At 48.0% G+C, this 17,666-nt stretch overlaps 1 protein-coding gene across 2 annotated transcripts in view; it reads left to right on the forward strand.

The window, feature by feature from the left end:
• The window catches only part of LOC112060186 (uncharacterized), a 61,438-nt gene that overhangs the window by 21,235 nt on the left and 22,537 nt on the right, over positions 1–17,666 (forward strand). For both annotated transcript variants that reach the window (XM_024109271.3, XM_065549835.1), the window contains exon 4: positions 12,610–12,715. In XM_024109271.3, coding sequence (XP_023965039.2) covers positions 12,610–12,715 — 106 coding nt within the window. The remainder of the gene's footprint in view (positions 1–12,609; positions 12,716–17,666) is intronic.

Raw genomic sequence — 17,666 nt, forward strand, 5'->3', positions numbered from 1 at the left:
TATATTTCACAACAATAAATTGAAATCCTTATCCCCCAGTGTGCCCTTAATAGTGTTTTGGAAACCAATCCAATTTTTTATTGGAGTCTCAGGAATTCATAATTGCTTCCTTGTCAGTGGAGCCAAGCAGTTGTCTCTTTCTAGAGAGAAAGAAAAGACCCATGATAGTGAGTGGCCTAGGGCTGTTGTGCAAAGAAGAAAATGGGTGGAGTTTCGCAGGCGCCACTTCCGATGAAGCAGTGAGATACTGCTCAGCTTCTGGGTCATCGCCAAGAGCAGCATTGCAGAGAAATGAATTGAATTTCTCGGGGATGAGCTCTTCGGAAAGGGTCAGATCTGTATTTTCATGGGATTTGTAACATGATGGCTGCCAACCAAGCATCCCCCTGTGGCCTGGGCTGCCTTTGCATTGTCCTACCCCTGCTCTCCCCTTCTTCCGGATTCTTGAGACAATGCTCCACACTGTCTTGCTCACCACTTGCAAGCCGGTTTCTTTATTAACAGAAAGTTCCAAAAAAGCAAACACAGAAAGAAATCTTCCACCCAGCCTGAAGCTGGGCACAGCCCTTCCTGCTATCCAGAGCCGGTGCTACCATTTAGGCAAATTAGGCGGTTGCCTAGGGCGCCAAGATTTGGGGGCGCCAAAAAGCGGTGCCCCCAATTTTTTTTACAGCGTTCCTACGCCCCCTCCCTAAGCACACGGTCGCCACTCCACTTCTCCCGCCTCCCAGGCTTGCAGTGCCAATCAGCTGTTTGGCACCGCGCGCCTGGGAGGGGAGGAGAATTAGAGCAGGCGTGGCGTGCTTGGGGAGGAGGTGGAGCAGAGGTGAGCTGGGGTAGGGAGCTGCCACACAGCTCCCTGGGCCGGGGGGGAGCTGATGCGGGCGGGGGTGCCTCAGGGCGCGGGGGCGGGGAGCTGCCACAGGGCTTGGGAGGGGGAGCGCAAGGTGGAAGTTTCGCCTATCTGAGCAGTCATCTCTCCCTGCAGCTTCACTCTGAAGTTTCCCTTCCAGCTCTGCCCTCACTGAGCTCCCTGTGACCCTTTATAGCTCAGGAACAACCCTGCCCCCTTAACTGGCTCAACTGGGAACACCTGTTCTGGCACAGAGGCACTGCTGGGTCAGACCAAAGGTCCATCTAGCCCAGTATCCTGTCTTCAGACAGTGGCCAACGCCAGGTGCCCCAGAGGGAATGAACAGAACAGGTGATCATCCAGTGATCCATCCCCTGTCGCCCATTCCCAGCTTCTGGCCAACAGAGGCTAAGGACACCATCCCTGCCCATCCTGGCTAATAGCCATTGATGGACCTATCTCCATAAATGTATCTAGTTCTTTTTTGAACCCTGTTATAGCCTTGGCCTTCACAACAGCCTCTGGCAGAGTTCCACAGGTTGACTGTGCGTTGTGTGTAGAAATACTTCCTTTTGTTTATTTTAAACCTGCTGTTATTAATTTCATTTGATGACTCCTAGTTCTTGTGTTATGAGAAGGACTAAATAACACTTCCTTATTTACTTTCTCCACACCTGTCATGATTTTATAGATCTCTATCATAACCCCACTTTAGTCGTCTCTTTTCCAAGCTGAAAAGTCCCAGTCTCATACAGAAGCCCTTCCATACCCCTAATCATTTTTGTTGCCCTTTTCAGAACCTTTTCCAATTCCAATATAACTTTTTTGAGATGGGGCAACCACATCTGCACACAGTATTCAAGATGTGGGCGTACCATGGATTTATATAGCGGCAATATGATATTTTCTGTCCTATTATCTATCCCTTTCTTAATGATTCCCAACGGTCTGTTCGCTTTTTTGACTGCCGCTGCACATTGAGTGGATGTTTTCAGAGAACTATCCACAATGACTCCAAGATCTTTCTTGAGTGGAAACAGCTAATTTAGATCCCAGTGTTTTCCAATGTGCATTACTTTGCATTTATCAACATTGAATTTCATCTGCCATTTTGTTGCCCAGTTTTGTGAGAACCTTTTGTAGCTCTTTGCAGTCTGTTTGGAATTTAACTATCTTGAGTAGTTTTGTATCATCTGCCATATTTGCCAACTATATTTGCCATATGTTGTTACAGTCAAGGCAGTGTAGCCTACTTCTCCTGAGTACTCCTTGGACTCAGGAGACCTCGGTTCTATTCTTGGCTCTGTCAAAGCCTGCTGGGTGACCTGAGGCAGTCCCCGCTTTGTGCCTCAGTTTCCCCATCTGTGAAATGGGGATGATGATACTGCTCTCCTTTGTAAAGCACCTCCCCCCTCCTGCCATAATCACATCCTCCAAGCCCCTCAGGGCTTCTTCTGCATAGAGCACTAGAAATGCTCTCGGCCACCGTTACCAGGGGCAGTTAAGGTGCATGACTACAATCCTGAAAGTTGTGGGTGTGGCTTGATCTCACACTGAAAGGCCACTTCCAGTTCACCCAGCTGCAAACTGGGTACCTGACCCAGCAGCTTAGGGCAGTCAAAGGTGGTCAGGTGAGATGCTAGCCACTGCCCTGTGTGCCGTCGGCAATAAACGGCATCAGCCCAGTGAGCCATTGGCTCAGGGGGACTTTGACTATTACCAGGGGATAATCTCTGGTTGTAGCATCTTTGGAAGTGCTCCTGCAGACCAGATGCCGTCATTTTAACTGCTGCCACTTGGCAAGAATGGGAAAGGGAATTTCTAGTATAGCCAAGACCTTAGCCACTGGTGGGGTAGTTTTCTCATCAGCCTAAACAGGGTGAATGCTGAGCCAGGAAAAGTGATGGTCAAATTGTTTGCTGAAATGCCTCTATCCCTAGGTGTCATAGCATGTCGTTTATTATCATTTATATGGCTACCCCAACAAAGATTGGCCTGTGTTGTATGTGTCAGTGTATAAACGTCTAGCGAAATAGTCTCTCTCCCAAAGAGCTTGAAACCTAAATGGACAAGATAAAGGATAGAAAGGGAAAAAGAAGTGGAGTAACTTGTACCAGCAAAGCAAGGAACAAGAATCCAGGTTTCCTGACTTCCAGTCTTGTGCCCTACCTAATACGCCACACTGCCTCCCTTAGCTTTTCTGTTAGGCTACACTAAATGAACGTAAGTCACAAGTTGGGAACAAACCCTTCTTGCTGCCAGTGCCTAGGAAATAGAATTTGTTGGTTTATTTCAGTGCTAAAGTTGTGTTGAAATGTTGCTGTGCTCAATGCTGCCCTTGGAAGCAGGATGCAGGGGCATGAGTTAAATTTGGGTCTAAAAAAAGTGACCTCCTTATTAGGGAAGAAAAGGTCACACCAACATTTTTTTTAAAAAATGGAGGCCTGAAGTTAGCTTATTTATGCACCTGTATAAAGTGCCTTGATTGTCATATCTGCTGAGCACCCAGCATCTAGCACTCATGTAAATGGGAGCAGGGGGTTCTGAGCACTTTGGAAAATCACTCCACTTATTTAGGTGCCCAAATGTGAACTTAGGGAAATCTTGGCCTCGTTACTCATATAGCACCGGGCGGGTACATATTGTTTCACAAACATGTAGGAAGACAACGTCCCTGATCCAAGGAACTAGAATGACTCAGAGACATTTGTATTTAACTTAATGGACTGCCTTTTATGAGTGCATTGCATTAGCCAAGTTGGAACATGGTACTGATTGAAATAGAACAAAATCCTCATTTAAAAAACAAAAAGGAATAGCGTGTGTACCAGAATATGAACTGTGAGCAATCAAGCTAGACGCTTTGTTATAATTTAATACCCACTTCTTGGTGCTTCCCAGCGTTAGTTCACACATTTAACATGCTGCTTCTAAATTAGCTGCATGTTCACTCAGGAAGAGAGCATTTGGTTTAAATTTGGTTCTAGTACCCCCTCCTGTGGCCAAAGGGACACGTGCATGTAAATATATAACATAACTATGACAACAACTGAAAACACTACTTTAAAGTTATTGTAACCAAGAGGATGGATCAGTTATTGGTACTACTCACTGTAAATTTCAGTTTGTTAGGGAAAATCAAACAAGAGCTGGCTTCTGCCCAAATGGCTGTGGTGTTCTTATAAGAAAAATAAAGAGATTACTCTTATTCCATGCCTAAAGTGCCAGCCAAGTTACATTAAATACCTATGTTTGCCTCCCATAACTTTATATCTTCTCTTCTTGAGTCCAACTCTTGCTTTGTATCTCTGTAGTTTAATCACAACTTGTTGTGACCTCTTCCAACTTTCCATATAAGTACATCTGACTGGAAATGCACGCTTTAAAGAAAATCTGTTGTAATTCAGCATAATTGTTAGTTATTTTGCATATGTCGTTGGGTCCACATCCTCTCGTAGAAAGGAGGTAAGAACGAACAGAGATCTGCCTTATTATTGTTTATACTGTGGGAGTGCCGGCAGGCCAGGCCAGGCCCCATTGTGTGCTGAGTCACCCACTTACTTCTCAGCTTGCTTATGCCTGATGAGTCATCCCCGAGCCGGAGATTGTGATGAGGAGGGAGCCTAGTTTTCCATGATAAAAAAACACAAATTCTCAGATAAAAAAACATAACAAATCCATGTTTTTACACAATTAAAATGAAACACTGACCTTTAGTTTCTCTAACCGCACTACAGATAGGTATCAACTGAACACAATGTTTTAGTGAGATAGTTACAATTTTTATGCGGACACAGCCCGAGCCCCGCCCCCTGGGGCTGACAGCCCCAGCCCTGCCCATTCTTCTGATTATCCAATCTGGCCCCGGTCCCAATGAGCTCGGATAATCGGGGTTCCACTGTGAATGTTTTTATTTTTTTGAAAAGTGTAAAAACTAAAGCGTCTCTCTGTAAAAAAGCAAATTCCATGTTTTTCCCTGGCAAACGCATTTCTAGGAGCCCTGGTCAGAGTCCTCAGAGGCAATTACCTGCTGGTCTTGTGATAGGCCCCATGTCATTCAGTTGGGGTTTTGTCAAGCCATAAGCAAGGACTCATCTAGGTGATCCAAAGGCAAATATTTAGGCTCCTAAGGGAGCAGCAGTCTCTCCAGGTGCTGGCTGGGCGGCCTGGCCTGCTTGCTCTGACCTGGCTCGCCTGGCTGGCTGGCTAGACTTCGGGGGAGATGGACGGTATAATGGAGAATACTGAAAGTGGACGGAGATAGTAGAGGAGAAGCCTGGTCCACACGTTAGGAAAAAGGAAGAGGTGGATGTGCCAGAGCTGGAAGAAGAAGAAACCATAGGCCAAAAGACAGAAAAGAGTAAAGAAAAAAAATCTAAAGGCAATCGTAAGAAAATCACTAGTTAAGGATGTGAAGATAGGGGATATAAACCCTCTGAAAGTGGCCAAGTGGATTAAAAAAGTGCTGGAGACCTAGAAAGAGCTAGAAAACTACAAGGAGGAGATCTATGAATTGAGTGTAACACTAAGGAACAAGTGGGGAAATGATAAAGATTTAATTGTTAGGAAAACTGAAAGTAAGCTGCCAACTGCCGAAGTATCCAACGGAGACAAAAGAAGTTGTATAGGGTGGTGACAATCCACATGACTAAAGATAAAGGCATAGGGGATGATGTGCTACTACTATGTGCCAAGCATAGGGGGGGGAAACTATCAACAACTGTGCTAATTGCATTGAAGGGAGAAACCCTTCCAGATAGCGTAACAACAGTATACCACATCTTGTGAACAAAACCGTATGTCCCATCCCCAGTGAGTTGCTACAGATGCCAAAGGTTTAAACGTGTGGTGAATATAGGAAAAGGGAAAATCAGATGCTGTAAATGTAGAGGGGAGCACTCCTATGACCGTTGTTTGGCTGGGACACAACTGAAGTGTAGCACGTGTGGAGGAACGCACAGTGCGCATATGGAGGTGGTAGAGCCGCAAAGCAAACACAGGAGAAACAAAAAACCAGTTAAAGCAGCTGATTATTACTGCTAACAGCCGAGATTCTTTTGCCTTTGCTTGGGGAAGGGGCACCAGACGAAGATGCCCTCCGTCCCCTTACCATTCAGCCTGGCACTTGAATTCTTCGCCACAAAGTCCCTCTTGAAAAGGGGTCAAGGCACCAATGTCTAGGCCATGGGGCATTTTGGTGAGGGCTGCAAGAGGAGTTTTACAAGGCCCTGGTGTTTCCTTTTATTTTTGAACTGTAACCTCAGCCCGTTCAAAGGTAGATGATGAAGATAGTCTCTGGGGCCAGGTTTTTTCTTCCATCAGCTCAATTGACAGACAATCTTCTCTAGTTTCCAAATAAGGCCAATGTTTTAAACTCCTGCACCATGAAGAGCGCCCCTTGTTGGAGCCATTGTCAAAACCTCCCTGAGTTTCAAAGGTGGTGTCACAATATCATTTTGCTGGGAAGAAAGAGGGGGACGAAGGAACTTTAGGCACTTAGACCTTGTCTATGCTAGAAAATTAAGTCTTGCCTGTGCCTGTGGGGATCAGATCCCTGAAACCACCAGCCTCTGGCTGCACAAGCCCGCTGCAGGCCTCCCTTCCTCTGTACAGTAGTGACGGGCATACATCAACCCCCTAGTCCTCACCAGGGCTGCATGAAGGCATGGGCGTTAGGGGCTGCAGCAAAAATAAACCAGAGGCAGTGATCCCCGGGCTGCTAAAAGGGGTGCTCAGGCTACCTGCCTGCCCTGGCCTCACGCCACTCCTGGAAGCGGCTGGCTGCTGGCATGTCCTGGCGGGGTGGGGAGGTGGCTCCGCACACTGCCCCCGCCCCCAGTACCGTCCGCGCAGCCCGGCCAATGGGAGCTGCGGGGGTGGCGCTTGCAGGCGCAGGCAGTGCACAGAGATATGCTGTCCCCACTCCTAGGGGCACGGAGAGACATGCCAGCAGCCAGCTGCTTCCGGGAGCTGCGTGGGGCCACGGCATGCAGGCAGCCTGAGCCCGGCTGTGCTGCCAGCCGGGAGCCACCTGTGGTAAGCGCCTCCTGACCAGAGTCTACACCTCGCACTCCCTCCTGCACCCCAACCCCCTGCCCCAAGTCAGAATCCCCTCCTGCACCCAAACTCCCTCCCAGACCCCACAGCCCTCCTGCACCCAACCCCCTGCCCCAGTCAGAATCCCCCTCCTGCACCCAAACTCTCTCCCAGACCCCACAGCCCTCCTGCACCCAACCCCCTGCCCCAGGTCAGAATTCACCTCCTGCACCCAAACTCCCTCCCAGACCCTGCACCCCCTCCTGCACCCCAACCCCCTGCCCCAGTCAGAATCCCCTCCTGCACCCAAACTCTCTCCCAGACCCCACAGCCCTCCTGCAGCCCAACCCCCTGCCCCAGTCAGAATCCCCCTCCTGCACCCAAACTCTCTCCCAGACCCCACAGCCCTCCTGCACCCAACCCCCTGCCCCAGTCAGAATCCCCTCCTGCACCCAAACTCTCTCCCAGACCCCACACTCCCTCCTGCACCCCAACCCCCTGCCCCAGGTCAGAATCCCCTCCTGCACCCAAACTCTCTCCCAGACCCCACAGCCCTCCTGCACCCCAACCCCCCTGCCCCAGGTCAGAATCCCCCTCCTGCACCCAAACTCCCTCCCAGACCCTGCACCCCCTCCTGCACCCCAACCCCCTGTCATCTATTCATCGTTAATTTGTCCCTTGTTGATAGATTATGAGAAGGGGTGAATAGATGGTCCCTGTACCATACTGTTTATTATTTGTACCCTTGTAGCATGAGGCACATGGGGATGGTGCCCCCCCTTTTTTTAAATAAACATTGTACTGTTCAAAAATTAAAGAGCTCACATTACAATTAGCCATAAATCAAACTAAGTCCCCAAATGTCATAGCTTTCAAAAATAATTCATGAAAGAGTTAAGAACATACGCCCAGCCACACAGGATCAGACCAAAGGTCCATCTAGCCCAGTATCCTGTCTTCTGACAGCGGCCAATGCCGGGTGCTTCAGAGGAAATGAACAGAACAGGTGATCCATCCCCTGTCGCCCATTCCCAGGTTACTGTGGTTGCTGAATGTCCCTGGGTATCCCTGATTCAGCAAGGTGCGTAAGCACGTACCTAACTCTAAGAACGTGAGTAATCCCTGATCTTGCTCCCACTGAAGTCAACGGGAGCATAATCAAAGACATATACTGTAGGCATTGCAAATGAGAAGACAACTTATGCCTCTGGCCCGTGTTCTCTGCTGTCCAGCTGTGTCTGTATCTGTCAGCACCACTTAGTTTGCCTGCCAGGTTACCATCTCCACTTTCCTGCTGCTCTGGGTGAACTTGTAAATAACCTATAGGTCTGGATTTTACACAGCCAGGGAGTGTGTGCTCATTTGGGGTAGCTCAGAGGATCACATTAATTAGACGTGGGGGAAAAAACTATTTTCTGCACATGATTAGATTCACTTCTAATAGAGTCTGTATTAGCTTGAAAATGGGGGAAATATCATGTTTGTGATTTATTAATGCTAGCAGATCAAGTGCGGCGGGAAAAGCAGACGAGTTTGTGGGCTAGGATCGTGATAAAGGTAAGAGCCTGATTCAGCGAGGTGCTTTACATTGGAAAGGTGCATTACCCTTTCAATGCAATGCAAAGGAGTCAAGTCTGGAAAAGATTTGAATAACGTAAACCAATCACTCTCAGCACATATTATTATATTTATTCTATATAGCCACCCGTGGTGTATTGACAATTTGTTCCACCTCCTTTAATGAGATTCTTTCTGAAGTGCTCTTTCTTGTCATTATTTCTATACTGCATAAAATATGAAGCAAACATAGACTAGCAGCATGTCTTAATCGTGGTCACTGATAGATGTTGCATTTTACTGCAAAAAAAAAAAAAGTGAATTTCAAACTTTAAAAACGTCCAATGCTTGTATGTTTAGAAAGCAAATAAATATAAAACCTAAAGTGAGAATCTTTCCTCTGCTGACAGTACAGCTTTGCAAGAACATTACAGAGAGAAAAAGTAAACATACAGTTACATTAGCATTGGTCATGCATCAGCATCATATATGTAACCCCTGCTTTCCTGGTGTGGCTCGTTGTCTGCCTCACAAGGAATCTATTATGCATCCGAAGAAGTGGGCTGTAGTCCACGAAAGCTTATGCTCTAATAAATTTGTTAGTCTCTAAGGTGCCACAAGTACTCCTGTTCTTCTTTTTGCGGATACAGACTAACACGGCTGCTACTCTGAAACAAGGAATCTAGTTATCTAGAGCTGGGTCTATGAGCTCACGCAATGGTGCTGTGCCTTTTGATGTAGAGATACATGGTTCAACCCACACAGCAGCATCACATTACACACGGGACGTACTCTGCCTCTTCCACTGTGCAGATAGAAAGGTACTAAAGTCTCATTAAATATTCTGCCTGGTGATCAGAATCATATGGGGTGACAGAATATTATAAGCCTTTCTACACTAAAAACACCTTATAAAACAAAGCTTTTTACCAATCCCTGAAAGCAATGGTTTTAGGAGAAAAACACAATGTACAGTCACAATTTCACATTTTCACTACTCGGTGTTATTAATGGGTGTCATACAGCATCAGAGGAGTACTGTCCATATTAACACCCATGAAAACAAATTGCCAGATAATAGAAATCAATCCATTGACTTAATAGAGCTCTAGTGAATTACATCAGAATCTGGCCCTAGATTTTTTCTGAGGGGGCTTGGTTCTCTTTTCTTTGTAGCTATTGCAGCCACTTATTTCCCGTCTCCCACCCACCGGCTTGAAATCTTCCACACTCTGCTTGCGGGCTGCATAAGCAGGGTTCTTCACTCTGCTCTTCCTCCTCACTTCATCATAATGACACAGGAAAGGCAAGAGGTGAAAAGCTGAAACAGTTTTCTTCGTCAGCAGGAAGCTCTGTTAAAGCAGCATGAAGCAGATCTGGTGAAGTGTCTGTCTTAGAGTCTGCACTTCAATGAAATACCATTGATGCTCAGAAAAATATGGAAGAAATAGGCAGACAAATTAGTGATCATAATTTAAGGTTTTATTATTTGAATTGCTGTCATGCCTACAAGCCCCAGCCAAGACAAATAAAAATATTTCTGATCCCAGCTCTCAGGAAAGCTAATGAAAACAACACACAACACTCCAAGCTCCCTCTAAGCTGCGTAGCCGTGCAGCAGGCTATCAAGGGCCACGCAGCACGGAAGAGGCACCTCTCCCCCAGTTCCAGCCTCAGAGCTGCTGCGGCCAGGGAGAGGTGCCTCTGCCCCAGCCCTGGGCTGCTGCAGGGAGAGAGGGCTGGGAGGAAGTCCTCTCTCCCTGCTGCAGCCCCAGGGCAGCCTATACCTCAAACCCCTCATCCCCAGCCCCACCCTAGAGCCTACAACTCCAGCCAGAGCCCTCTCCCCCCCACACCCCAACCCTCTGCCCCTGCCTTGAGCCCCCTCCCGCACTCCAATCCTCTCATCCGTGGCCCCACCCCAGAGCCTGCATCCCCAACCAGAGCCCACCCCCTCACCCTCTGCACCCCAATCCTCTGCCCCAGCCCTGAGCCCCTTCCCACATGCTGAACCCCTCGGCCCCATCCCCACCACACAACTCCTCCATATTGGTCCACATAACAAAATTCATTCTGCACCTGGATGTAAAAACTTAGAGAGAACATAGACTGTAATGCCCTGTGATGGGGTATATAGACCCTCTGTTGCAACAGCCACCAAGGGGTTAATGGACAGAGCTGCTACTTCCCCACCTGTGGCTTGTTATTTGACCAGCAACAATTAGGGCATCTTGCTCGGATCCCTGAGGAGGACTTTGCATTGGCTGCAAACTGGGAGGAAGTGGTGTAAGGAGCTAGAAATGCCAAGCACTGGAAGGAGCTGGGGCCTGGAGGTAGATGAAGGTAGGAAGCAGCCTGGCGAAGTAGCAGGAAGTTGACCGTAGCTGCTTGATACAGGGTCCCCGGGAGGAGGATGGGTGGGTCTGGGTTCCCTTACCTGCCTCCAAGGAAGGGAATGTAAAGCCCTCCTGATGCAAGGGGGTAGGGACAATTGAGCCCAGCATGGGGCTGAAGATGGGACATAAGGTTCTTGTTGGCCTCTATCACCCTGGGAGGGGTGGGACCATAGGCACCTGGCTGGAGGGCTGAGTGATGAGAAGGTGCAAACCACTGCAGGTTTGGAGTGGCTTCTGGGATGCCAGAGTCGCAGAGGAGGCTATACCATGCCTGGCTTTGAGGGGGTGCACTGATTGGTGGGTGACCCCTCTCTGTGTTCTCTGTATAGCCCAACCCTTAAGAGTAACTTAGGATTGTAAAAAATAAAGAGGGATAAAACTGGGCAGGACTTCCAGGGGTGCTGAGTACCCACAGCCCCCACTGACTTCTGGGCCCCTCTGAGGAGCAAGCCTGGCTGTGATTCTCCATCTCAAACAAGATTTATGGCCCGATAGCCCTTGGAGATAATGGGTTTATTTTGGAAAATTGCAATAACTCTATAGTGCACCCATCAGCCACGGTTTATTCATGTGATCTGTAAGTGCTGCAGGCATTTAGCAGCAAGCAGTAGAGTTAAAAAGCACACTGTCTCCTTCACCTAGAGGTGATTGTCAGCTGGGGTACTTGCAGGCAGTTAGACTAAGCAGAGGCAACAAAGTTAGCAGAGGTAGTTTTGTAGCTCACCTGATACCTAAAATCAGGGGCAATCCCTTGTGCACAAAGCACAGCTGCACCCCTGTCACCTAGGAAGAGAGGCTTTGTTTTTGATTGTCCATGACTTACTTCTAGGGAATGAGCATATGACCCAATTCAACCCCTACTGACATTGACCCGTGTAGCCAGGAATCTGCTCTCCAAGAGCCTAGAGCAGCAGTTCTAGTCAACAGCTAAGGATGGGATTTTAAAAGTACCACGTTCATTTGGAAAGGTGGGCAATTTAGGTAGGCAGAATGTAGCTAGCCCTCCTTTTCTGGAGCAATGTCAGCTTGGCTAACATTCAGACTAGTGCTCCAATTACCACAGTATCGTTAATGACAAGTCAGGAGCGTTAGGTGCATGTAAAGAGCTGTTTGCAGTGCCCAGCAACTCTTATTGGTCCTACAAAACCTCTGAATAATGTTGCATATCCTTGAATGCCATCTACTGGCAAATCTTCTATTGGCATGCATACAGACATCTCTTTTGTACCGCAGTCTTGCCACAAGCAGCACCTCTATTTTATGCCTTACCTAAAATATGTCCCCTTCCACACAACAGTGCCCTGGTAGGACGCTGCTTTGCGGGAGCTTCTTAATTAACTACCACATTCTGGGTTTTTCTTACAGGTTTCCTAGCCAAGAGCTATCTGGGCTCATGGCTGCTTTGTTTATAAAATCTGATAGAGGAGATGGCACTTTGGCTCCAGGTGCAGAGTGAAGTAAACACACAGAAATGCAGCCTTCTTTCCTGGCCCCCCTCCTGCCGGCTCCCCCCTAATGATATGTTTTTAAAGATTCAGGCAGTGAGTCTGACAGTTTAAGAGACCATCAGAAAATGCAGGCAGGCACTAGTCCTAGAAGAGCCTCTTGCAAATGGGAAGGACTCGTGAGGCCTAAGGAGAGAGATGAAAGGAAGAGGGGAAGGTTGGATTAGATTGGAAAAGGCAAGTTAGATTTGAGGGGGAAGCCTTGCCTCTCCTCAGTGTTCCTACCTGCAGCAAATTGGCTGGTGCTACTTCTTTATTTCAGTTGCTGGATCAAGTTCCTCTTGCAGATGAAGACCGGATAACATTCCAAGCCTATTGTAATGCTGTGTGCTGGCTGTCGAAGAGCCCTCTGGAAACCAGACTTAAAGGTAACACAAAGATGTTTCGGTTCCTTCAGTAACACATCTGCACCTAGTGTTATCTGACTTCACAGCACCGTAACTCCAATACCCTTGACAGAAACCTATGTTTCCTACCCACAGGTAGGAGCAATTTCGTATTCACATCACATTATTATACTCGCTCGGCAGGTTTTCTGAAAAATTGAGCTGCACCCAAGTCTCAGAATCCTCCTCCCCACCTCTGTTTTGGGTCAGATCCTCAACTGGTACAGATCAGCATAGCTCCATTGAAGTTAACGGAGCTCTAGCAGTTGACACCAGCTGTGGGTCTGGCCCTATTCCTTTGTTTATAATTGATCTGGTCCCTGCTGCTTTATTCTTAACCCTATATCACACTCCGATGTGCATGACCTCATGGTTAGTTTAATAGCCACCAAGTATTTTTAAAGGGATTTTTTGTAGTTAAAAAAATATAAAGGGTGGAATTGTTAGGTCAGTTCCTCATGGGGGCGAGGGGGGATCCGCTTCAGTGACTTGACTCAGCTCCTTTGCTGGGATAGATTAGTGTAACTCCAGACACTTATTTCAAAGAAGGATGGCTTTCTAAGACATTCCAAACAAAATGTCCAAAAACAAGTTCCATCAGAAAAGTAACTTTTGCTCACAGTGGAGCGTCTTCCTGGTTGACTTTTACTGTTGCTTCAAGTGGGGCCTTGCAAAGTTTTGTTACGCTGCAGATCTGGCCCAGCTGGCTCGCAGCAAGGGATCAGCACCTGTTTAGACACCCAGATGACATGGCAGACTTTCAAGAGTGCTCAGAAGCCAGCACTTCCCTTTGTTCTCAGTGGGGCTGAGGGAGTGGGGGGAAGGATATTCTGCATTGTTCTAGATGGGAAGTGCGGGTGGCTGAGCACTCTGGAAAATCTGACCCCCCGCTGCAGAGTCCTTTCTGCTGAGGGTGAGTCCCAGCATGCACTCTGCTCTGAAGGCCAGTTTACCAATTTGCCCTGCTATTGTCTCGGTGCAATTTGAATTCTGTCGGGGATGTGAGAACCGAGACTGGCATAATATGAATCCTGGGAAGGCCTGTCCCTGCCCTGTCCACGGCTGAAGGTGAAGCGTCTGGTGGGATAGGAGCTAGCACGGAGGGAGCACTAGCATGGCGGGGGTTACGTTGATGCCAGGCATGAGCAGTAGAAGACCCCAAGAGTTAAATGCTGGTAGCTAAGAGCTGGATGGAAACTTGCTCTCAGTCTGAGGCTGTTATCCTTTCTGAGGGACTGCAATGCTGCTTCCCCCACCCACTGCTGCCAGCCAAGCACTGAAGAATCCTGCTGGTGCACTTGCTGTTTAATGAGTCATGTGCTGAATTTACCGGTGGGGGTTGGGAGCCTGACATTTTTTTAAGAACCGCTTGAATTCCTTTTATGCTATGCATAATTTTATAATTATATAAGAGACGCAGCAAGGAAAGCAGTATGGCTTCCTGCCTGGTCCCCTCCAGTCCTGGGACAGGTAAGACTTTTCTGCACTGTGGGCCAAGTTTCGGCCATGTCTGTTTTTAATGGCTATCCTGGTGAGAATGGGTTTTTATTGCAATAAGGCCTAGCACTGCAGATCAAGTCAGTGAGGCCATAGGCACATTTAGCAAAGGTGAGGGCATGTTGCCTCAGCTGGGACTACAGCTTCCTGGTCCAGTGATAAGCATTGTGACAACCTGGAAAGGGGAATGGCAGGGTGACCCAAGTAAATCACTCCTCACACAGCTACTGTTGGGGATCAGTTCCTTTCCCATTAACTACTAAACAAAGGCCTTTGCCAGATGAGGTGTGCTGAGGATAAATCATGCCCTCCAGCATTACTGGGGACAGTGGAAGATAGGCAGAAAATTCTGACTTTGTCTCTGTCCAGTTTCTGCCGCAGCGTCCCGTCAGAGCAGTGGTTCTCAACCCATGACCCAATCAGCACACAGCTGCGGCCCATGTGACATCCTCAGGTCCATACAGGTAGAATAAATATTGTGTGGCTGTGGCCCACATAACACATAGAGCGCTGCGTCTGCAACCCACAATGATAAATAGGTAGAGAATCACTGAGTCCGAGTTACAACCCTTGCAGAGGGTGCTGGTAAGGTGGATTAAAATAGGCCCCAGAGGGCGGAGGCCTACAGCGTTCTTGGAAAGATCCAGTCAAAGACGGCAGACTTTGCCTCTGGACGTGTGTGGGGCGGCTAAGCTGGCATCAGAGCTATCCGGCAGTCGCACATGAGCAGGGCCCTGCAATACTGGAGCAGCAAGGGCTTGAGGCTCCATGCAAGATCATGCTGAGGTTCAACATCCCTTTGTACAGTGTCGCCCCCTCTGGCTTAGCATGACAACACACTCGGTGGGTTATCTGCAGCAAGGATTGAACCTGGAACTTCTACATGAGCTTCTGGCTAAGCAGAAATGACCCCGCGCCATTAGCCAAAGCTAAAGCCGGCCCAGGCACCGATAGAGGGGGACCCAGCACCACATGGAGTCGGTTACAATGCCACAGACTCTGGTCCATGTCCACCTCCACCCTCCCTTATTTTTGGGTGGGAAGGGGAGATTCCCCTCGGGCTCATCAGCCCCACCCCTTCCATATAGACTGGCCTGTGACAGCTTGTATGAGGCCTGTTTTCCTCCCCTGTTCCTGTACAGTTGTGGCCCTTAGTAAGAGGGTTAGAAGGACAGTGCCACCTTAGCCAAATAGTTGGTCTCATTTGTCAAACAGGCCAACCTGGCGTTGAAGTTGACTAGGGGGTTGCCCCACCCTTAGGAGCTTAAAACCCCAGAAGGGAAATTTGCATTGTGAGTGGGGAACCTTCTTTCTAGCTGAGCTGTGGGTGGAGATCCAATGATGGCCATGGGGCTGTGTGAGTCCTACAGCACTGATGTCATCTAAGAAGGAAGATATTCTCCAGAAACCTACATCATTATTTGAAGGGTATTGGAATCAGAAAAATAAAATATCAGGTATCATGGAGTCGAGGTGCGTACTGCATTGTGGCTATTGCCAGACAGCTGGGTCATCAGGGACGTTAGCAAGATGCCATAAAGGAAACCAATCATAAAAGCTGCCTGGAGACTTGAAGCAGCTCTAACTATATTCCCAGCTGAGTACATCAAAATGGAAACTGAAGAGACCATGTAAACGCTGTCTGTTTTAAATGCCTGTCTTCTATAAGTGTGGGGAGGTTGGTTTGAACTAAGCTATTTGTCACAGTTCAAGGCATCTGCACTGGCATGGTTCCTTGAGGGCATCTACTCTAGGCTCCCAGCTCCTCAGAGGTCCTGGATATTTATTCTTAAAGAGACTTGCTGATAAGGGAAAGCATTAGGGAGAGAACTGGTTTTTGACAGTTCCTATACGCATGCTAAAAAGCTTACTCAAGGTCCACTCTCAGTTGTGTGGGGGTCTAAATTCCTTCCACCACTTCCCAGGAAGGCTTGAGGACCCTCTGGGACAGAAGGCTCTGGCAATTTGGTTGGTCAGAAAGAAGGCCCTGAGTCCATTTAAACTCAGGCTATTTATCCAAAAATCCTTTCTTTGTCTGGTGGTCTCCGGGGCGTCCACTTTGAGTCAGTACATGCAAGCTACTCCAGGAGGGGGCATGTTTCTGAAGATGAAACAACTGAGTGAATTTGTCTATTCACCCTCTCTGCTCTTAGTTCCTGGGGGAACTGTGGCCACATACATGCAATCCCCGGCACCCACGAATACATAAACGTGTACAGTAAGATATTACAGGAAATGTTCCTGTCTGGCTGAATTTTTGAATGAGAAGGCTGGTGAAGTTCAGTAACAGAAGGACTCTAGAATACAAGCAATGATTTACTTAGAGAGAGATGGACTTCACCTCCTAACTATAAAATAGCTGCTTAGCATTGTAGAAAACAAAATTGATCACGTTAACCTGTCGATTGTTGCCACATTTCTCTGTAACGCCTTTCTCTGGAGGTGTGACCCGCTCCATTCTTCCCAGTGAGCTCAGATGCTCCATGACAAGTTAAAAATGTCAACATTAACTATTTCACTGCTGATCCAAGCATGGAATAGTGAGGGTCCGTATTACGAAGAACTGCACAGTGTACAGCGAACGGCGTCTCACTTTGTCTCAAGTAGGTGGACACTCTTTGTGGACAGGGCTTGGCAGAGTACTCTCTTTTCCCTCTCTCTCCCCAATTCCATCTCTGCGACAGGGGTGTGGCACAGTCACTTCCAGCAGGAGTGACTTGACATTGGAGATGTCAGCTGGCAGCCAGGATTATGTAGCTAATTTAGGATGACCAAATATGGCTCATATTTGGCAAATATACCAGTGTCATGCAAGTTGCCTATCCCTAGCAACAAATGTAATCCCCTGAGGATCTATCACTAGGCCAAACTGAGCTCAGGTATAGGACTACACGACTCCCTTTGAAGACAGTGTCAGTTCTGCTCACTTACCCTTGTGCTAAATTTGCCCCACAGTGTCCACCAAAGCACTCCCAACCCTTGGAAAGCAGCAGCTCAATGTGGCTCACCAGGAGAACTCCTTTAAGCCCTGTGGAGTGACATGACTTCTCTTTAGCTTCTGCAGCTGCCGTTTTCTCCCTCTGCTCCGCAGCAGGCGATTGCGAAACGGCCGGGAAGTGGCGTGCTAGAGCGGGCACTGCAGAAGACGTGTCCAGTTCTGACTGAGTTGCTCTGGTCACGCTGTCTGGAGTGGCTCACAGCAGTGAGTGGCAATCTCGGGCAGACTGTCAAGAAGCAGGGCAGAGACCCCGAAGGGGTTATGTGTTCTGTAATTAGATTTCACCGACCCAGTATCCATGTGTGAACTCCTAAAGCATTACAACAGTCTTACCATAAAATCACAGGCAGGCCCCTTGGGCATTCCAGTCTTTCTTGCCAGCCAGGCAAGCTGGAATTAGTGATAGATGGTCCCTTACACCAAAAATCACAACAATGT

The sequence above is a fragment of the Chrysemys picta genome, chromosome 6 (genome assembly GCF_011386835.1).
Source record: "Chrysemys picta bellii isolate R12L10 chromosome 6, ASM1138683v2, whole genome shotgun sequence".
Taxonomy (NCBI): domain Eukaryota; kingdom Metazoa; phylum Chordata; order Testudines; family Emydidae; genus Chrysemys; species Chrysemys picta.